The 7,297-nt window shown below is 28.2% G+C and overlaps 1 protein-coding gene across 1 annotated transcript; it reads right to left on the bottom strand.

Annotated features, from left to right (window-relative positions):
• Window positions 1-201: 201 nt before the first annotated feature.
• Smp_204880 (unnamed protein product) lies at window positions 202-6,728 on the bottom strand (the record flags this gene model as incomplete). The annotated part of the gene is made up of 2 exons (XM_018796832.1): window positions 202-374; window positions 6,665-6,728. The coding sequence occupies 2 exons, from the start codon at window positions 6,726-6,728 to the stop codon at window positions 202-204; spliced, it is 237 nt and encodes a 78-aa protein (XP_018646850.1).
• Between the last annotated feature and the right edge of the window lie 569 nt (window positions 6,729-7,297).

Genomic DNA, 7,297 nt, shown 5'->3' with positions numbered 1-7,297 from the left:
AAGGTGTTTTTTTTCTTTATTATTACTTTTACGAAACCGTAAAATAAGAACGTTTTTTAAGATTATGCTGGATTATTCGATTCAGTTTAAATTAGACAAAAAATAAAAATCATTGGTTACAATAAATATCAATTATTCAATGTATTTTATTTTAATCATACATAGATTTCTTTTGTTTAAAAAAATGACTTTATCAGTTTATCATTTACGATAAATATCCCATAGACTAGGTAATTCATTCATTTCTTTATAAATTGTTGGATGTGAGTTTCGTTTACCGAAACGAAATATTTGTCGACGTTTATAAGGAGCGATTACTCGATTTTGAGGATTATATTCTAAAGAATCCCATGGTTGTAATGGATTATTATCTTCTGTAAAAAGAAAAACGAAATGTAAAGAAAAAGAACATTAACATTGTGAAACTGACAGAAAATTGACTTGATAAATAATAATCATAATTATAGCATTAATATCAGTATAGCTTGACCTCAAGAGTTGAAAGCACGTAGTTTTGTTTTATCTTATGAAATAGTTATGGATTCAATAGATAAAATTCATATTTGAATAGATTTCGAATGAAAACTGATATTAGAGAAATATATGTAAGGTGTCAGATTTCATTTAGAACTTGTTTATTGCATACACATACAACTAAATGTTATTTTACACATTATAAGTCTAATCATTTATCCGACTTCGTAACGACTTACATGAGCCATAAACTTTTGATTAGTATGGTATTGAACGTAATTTGTAGCATTCTGTATTTTCCCGCTGTTGATATTCCATGGTCAATCATTATCCATGATATCATCAAATTGCAAACATAGACTTTGTCAAAATATTCATACTAAGAGGTTATATTTCAATGATTTTACATCATTTTAATCCTAAATATCATATGATAGAAATATGCAAGTTTTGTAACGGAGTGACCTTTATTTTATTTCTCATTATCGCTTCAAACTATTTAATACTTTTACTATGGAAATTAGATCTTTTTCAAGGACTAGTCAACGTGTAATTTTACAGATTTAAAGTGAATTATTTAAAGAATTTTGAGCTAATTTCTTATTTTTTAAAATCCGGTTTATAAATCTGAAATTGACTATAAATGTTGGAATAACCAGCATGTAGTGTGTACGTGAATTAAATTGTAGAAATAATCAAGCTTAATGTTTGATAATGGATTCTGTAAAGCGTGAATTTATATGTATTAAGTAGGAGGTAATAAAAGTCTATTGAGTGATAAATAAATTGTTCAAACACATGAAGATAATGTTACTGATTAAATCACATAAGTTTTGATAGTAAAATCATGGAAAGGAAGAGATCGTTTACATGAGGTGTGTAGGATTATGCTATAATGAAAATAAAACTATCTAATCATTGACTACAAAATCAGTCCATGTAAAAAAGGAGGATAAGCCTATTTTCGGGGACTGAAGCTCAGTGGAAAAAGTAAGTTTACAAGCGTTTATATTCACCTTTCGAACCATTTAAGCTCCTCCAAATTAAGGTGTTTTCACCATAGCAGTGCATTTTAAAACAAGTGATATTTTGTTAGATTTATAAAAAAGTGAACAATATCAAAACTAGCTCTGTAATCTGAATCTACATCCATTATTAGTGTACAGTACAAAATAAAATGAGGATTGAAGTATGTGGATACACTGTGAGTTTATGAGGATTTTAAAGAAACGTTGTGTGTATGTTAGCGTACATTATGAGTAATAACAAAAATACATCAAGACAAGTTTCATTAATTTGGGGTCGTAATTTAGAAAACATAACTTATTCAATGAAGTAAATTGTTTCTCGACTGAATATGAATATGTTCATCAGCCTTAATTAATATAAGAATTAGTCCGTAGCTCTCCTGAAGTAAAAGATCACTATATTTCCAAAAAATTTCTGCTCGTAAATTTATTCATCAGTAATTCGATTGAGGCTTAAAAACAATTTATTTAAATTTTTACTTCTGAAAAAAATATATTTGTCAAGTCTTAAATTAACGAACTAAATCATTTCATTGCATATAGTAACAACAAGCGCTTGTAGATAAGAGGGAAATAACAGTGAACGGTGAAACATAATTTCAGCGTGAAACTTATTAACTACTTACTGAGTAGAAATCTATTGAATGTTTACACTTATACTGACTTGAAGTCAGTTCGATGTTGTCTCACAAAAACGTGATATATTCAATGTTAGAAATCATTTACTTTGTTTATGATGCAGGACTATCTGTGATGAGAAGTATATTTCGTTTTTATGACATTTAACGCACAAAATTAATAATTAAATTGACGCAAACTTCGTTGAAGATAAGCGGTTTCATACAATGATGTAAAAGTCATAAGTATTCATTTTCTATCACATTCATAAATTTGTGCTTAGATAGGGCTCATTATTCACAGGTTTCAAAAACTGCATATATGTTTTTGGTTGATTGAACATAAAGCTAATGAGTATCATTCTTAACTTGCCGAAATTTCCTAAATGGTAATTTTCTTGCTTAAACATTAGAGAGGAAATAATAGGTATCATTAAACTATGAACTGAATTTTACTAGTGCACCCATGGAACGTCCTTTCAAAAGTAAACACCTCTCACTAGCCCATTTTGGCTGAATTATTTACAATCTGTAATCAGTTCATGAGAAAAACATCGGTGAAACAAAAAAATTAAGCTGGATTCTGATCAGTGATTGACAAAATATCAATGAAAAGTAAACAAACAAATATACAAGGGTTTTTCAAATATCTTTCGTACTTAAAAAGGCATATAATTTTCAAACATTTCGTATACTTCTTGTTTTGGGTACATCTGTTTAGTGTACTACTTGTTGTAACTAACGTTTTAATAAATTCATTCAGATTATTTAACATTCATTTATGCATTTAATATGTGTCCAATAGATTTTGCTTTCAATTACTAACAGTAATGATATTCAGAAATTAATTAGGTTTCTCTTCATGAAATGACACTGGTTATTACATTAATTCAGGGTAGAAATTCTACTTATCATCACTAAGAAGAGACCTGAAATATCTTACAGATTTAATTCTGAGTTAGTTTAATGACTTCTTTGTTTAGGATAAAAGTGATTTTCAACATAATAGTCAACTGTTGCAGTAGTTTATATTTCCAAACATTGAACATGAAATGCTTATCTATAAATCAAAAAGTCAATCCTTCGGACTGCTTTTAGCTAGATGTTCATTGAAAATTAGGAATTACTAAATATCTATCCTATCAAGGTAGTGCCACTTTACTACCAACCTTAATATACGTATCAATCTTTTATGTACACGGATAGTGAGTATTCTACCAAAAAGGAACAGTTGTTTAACCAACATTAGCTGGTAAATTGATAATTCTCCGCCAACATTTTGTTCGAACAAAAATAAACTTACCACTTTTTCTATAAATTTAACCAAACAAAAAAAAGTTTATCGACCTGCCTGAAAAGACTGTGGGAGATACTTAAAATACACAATATGTTTCTTATCATAAATTAATGAAGAAAAATACATTTTGTTTTAGTCAGCTGAATAATTGGGAAAAATAAAAATGAAATTATTTTCTCTTATATTCATATAAGCAATTTGTTTTCATTTGAACAATAACCTTTTTTCCTCCTGCAAGCAAATTTCTCCCCATTTATAAATCACTTCTCAAGGAAACAGATATATATATATATAAGTTACAGAAAAAACTTAGGACTTATGGAAATGTTATTGTTATTGTTAGGAAGTAAATAATAAATTCTCATGAATAAATATCATTTGTGAGTAGTAATGGTTCAATTTATTAGTGAATAGCTCAGAGTTATGATATAGAATTTGTTGTATACGAAAACCTTTTTACATAATGATGAATCTATTGATGAAACACTTCATTTCATACTGAAATTAACAAGTACGACGGCTGAGATGATGGTAGCTAGTGATGAAATCCAGAATGGGCGCCTCGTCCCATTTGGGACAGGTCAGCTGGATGTACCTGGATCCCAAAGTTGTTGTTCATCAATGGGAAAATTCAAGCAACTAATACAAAAATGAATTAAATACAACAACTGTTTGTTTAGACTATAGAAAAAACTTATATAAATTGAAGGACTGCCAAATATAATGTTTGATATTAATAACTCGACGAAATATGTGAACTATAATTTTTTGAATCTAAATCGTTTGATATAAAGTAACAGTAAATTAAATCAACAAAGAAATGAACAACTTCATCTTAATGGTTACTAACTAGTACTTTTGAAAATTATAATCAATGTGATCTTCCAGTTATTCGCTTTATCTAAGTGAACAGGAACTCACATAATATTATTTGCTACGTAAAATTTCAGAATATAATAGGCCATCTGATAATTCAACTAGTGAATTTAACAAAAAGTACAGATAGTAACCAACTAAATTTGATACATGTCTATGTAACCATTTTGTACTAGAAATTTTTAATGAATACTATTTTTGCATATTTTCTAGTTAATAACTACCTTCATCCGTCTATAACTTTGGTACAAATAAGCATTTATAATTATGTTTACCTATTTATGCTATTTCATAATATTATTCATGAAATTATGCTGGGAACGAGACATATCGTTTAAAACTGTCTAAATTTATATATTATTACTTCATCTAATCCAAACAACTACTTATAATTGATTATATAAAGACTAGTATATAGTAGTTGGTAGTGAAGGTCATAGAAAGCAGTAACTCTGAGTTATATACTATTTGGAACCCATTAACACGTCATATTAGTAAAGTTAACTAAATTATAGCTTATCATAAATGTTGAACTACTCCGTTGATACTAAGTTAAAATCAACTAGCTTAGAAAATACACCAGAAAGGTAGATTATATTCATCAAAAGGTCATAGTAAACATCCGGTTGATCGCTATCAAGAAATTGTTAGGTGAAGTGGAGTTTCAAAATCATATTCAAACTTAAGTACATAGTGTTTGTGTGACGATGTCTTTATGTAAACACAAAAAAAACCTGCAAATTACATTGGTGCAAAAATAAACTAACATTAAGTTAAAGTAACGTTTGTACATGATATGAATAGTGAGAGGTAGTTAGGAATTAATTAATTATATTATATTGGTAGTGATCACAAATTTCTTTCAACTCATATAATTTATTTATGTATCATACTGGGTTTCCTAATGTGAAAAAGTATTCAAAGATATTATCATCACAGTAAAACTAAAGCAATGCCACCTATCTCACGTAATAATTTCTATATATAAAAAAATAATGAAAGAAGTTTTAAGGATTTAGATATTTTGTCTACTCTGAAATTTACTACTTATTTTAGACAGTTCAAAAAGGACCATATATAAAATATCGACATGTATTAAACTAAGAACCAGGGAAATAAGTCAATAAATAGTTTCTGTCGTTGATATCACCTGGAGCTGCATTTATTACCAGTAAGCATTGACAAGCTGTTCCATTCTAGTTTATTATTAATCAGCATCATCCACTTACGACAACCTCAAAGTAGTGTGAAACAGATATTGTCCAGCTAATTTCTGCTCATGGTGACGTCTATTTTTAAGAACGGATTAGAGTAAACTGTTAGGTTTGGAGAAGATAGATCTAAAATTTGGCATTATTATCCACCAGTATATTTCTATTTCATCACTCTAAAGTGATATGTATTCTCAAATGTTATCTGATCAATAAACGTAGGCGAACTAATGATTTCTCAAACTACTGAGAAACTACAGTAGTTAGATACATTTCAGCCTTTTTTCATCTCGATTTAACTTATTGTTGAAAAGGTATCAAAACTGCATTTTGATAAGAGCTGTTTATTTATTAACCGATTTAGACGTATGTGCTTTTGATCTAGTAAAGCATAGATATTTTTACCCTTTTAAGTAAACTTGGTTATTAATTAGCAGTGAAATCCAGGACCCAAAAGAAACAATGATCAAACTTTATTCACTTACATTAACAAGAGTAAGATACAAAAAAATAAGGGTAAAGATCTATTAATTTTACAGTTTTGTTCTAAACCTTCGACAGTTGAAGTACATTAATAACTTAGCTGAGTTTAATTTAGCAAACAAAACAAATAAGTGAGTTTAAGTAGAAAAATTTCACATGTAATATTTCCTCCTTCATAAAAGAGGAATAAACCAACCACGAAAATGTTTCTGTGTAGTAAAACAATTTATTGGATTACATATCATCTGTAAAACTTCAGAAACCGATCGATGGTATTGTGGTGTGGTCTACTTATATCCAAATAGGTAGTATATGATGATGGTCAGACATAGAATGTATTTTGCCAGAAGATCGATTAGTAAAGAACAGGAATGAAGCGCACTCGGTACGAAAATGCATGAACAATGAAATCAGAGAAGATGGATTGATATTTACAGAATGAACAGTTAAGATTGAGACATTTGATTATTATTTTGCAAATTAACTGTTCACTATATGGTTCTCATATTTTAATGAGATATTCTGTAATGTTGTACTACAATACATTCGATTGTCCCCAACTAGTGTTCTGTTCACTACAGTATCATTAATTATACGTATTATTTATCATGTTAAGACTTATAAACATATTTAAAGATAGAAATGCCACTGCTTTAACAAAAATATAATTCAACCTACCGTCACAGGAAACTTCGCTTAATATATATAGACTGATCAACAAATGTAGTGCCAATTTAATCATTCTGAAACAAAAACACAAACCATTAAAGAAACATGATTACAGTACATAAAAACATTATAATTATATGATAAATTAAAATCAGAAATAAACCATTTATGAATTAATTAGTTTTGTTGAAATTGGAACCTAATGGGTTATTCCTCTATGAAAATATTTTCTATATTCACTATGCTTTAAATATTTTTAGAATTACTTTTCAATATTTCACCATTCACAAACACATTTTTTCCTAATGCAGAATGAATCATATGTGTCTCAAGACTACATTGCAAACTGAATAAATTTGAAATTCGAAGCCATTATATTCAATTTCTAGACCAATAGAAGATCTCTTTGATCGAAAATTATTCAGTACAAAACATAATATAAGGAGGGAAAGAAGAAAAAAGAGATATGAAATGAATTTTATCACATTTGAGTTAAATAAAATATCTCCTTTGAGGAAGCACCATAATTCAGTTGATAATTCACATAATTGTGAAAATATAATAATTTCATTCAAAGAAGAGGGTTTTGTGGAGATTTTAGTAATTTTATAAAGTTGAAATCATGAGTCAATTGAAGCTAGA

The sequence above is a fragment of the Schistosoma mansoni genome, assembly GCF_000237925.1.
Source record: "Schistosoma mansoni, WGS project CABG00000000 data, supercontig 0170, strain Puerto Rico, whole genome shotgun sequence".
NCBI lineage: Eukaryota > Metazoa > Platyhelminthes > Trematoda > Strigeidida > Schistosomatidae > Schistosoma > Schistosoma mansoni.
Note: the sequence above shows the minus strand (reverse complement) of the source record. Positions and strands in the feature narration are given on the sequence as shown.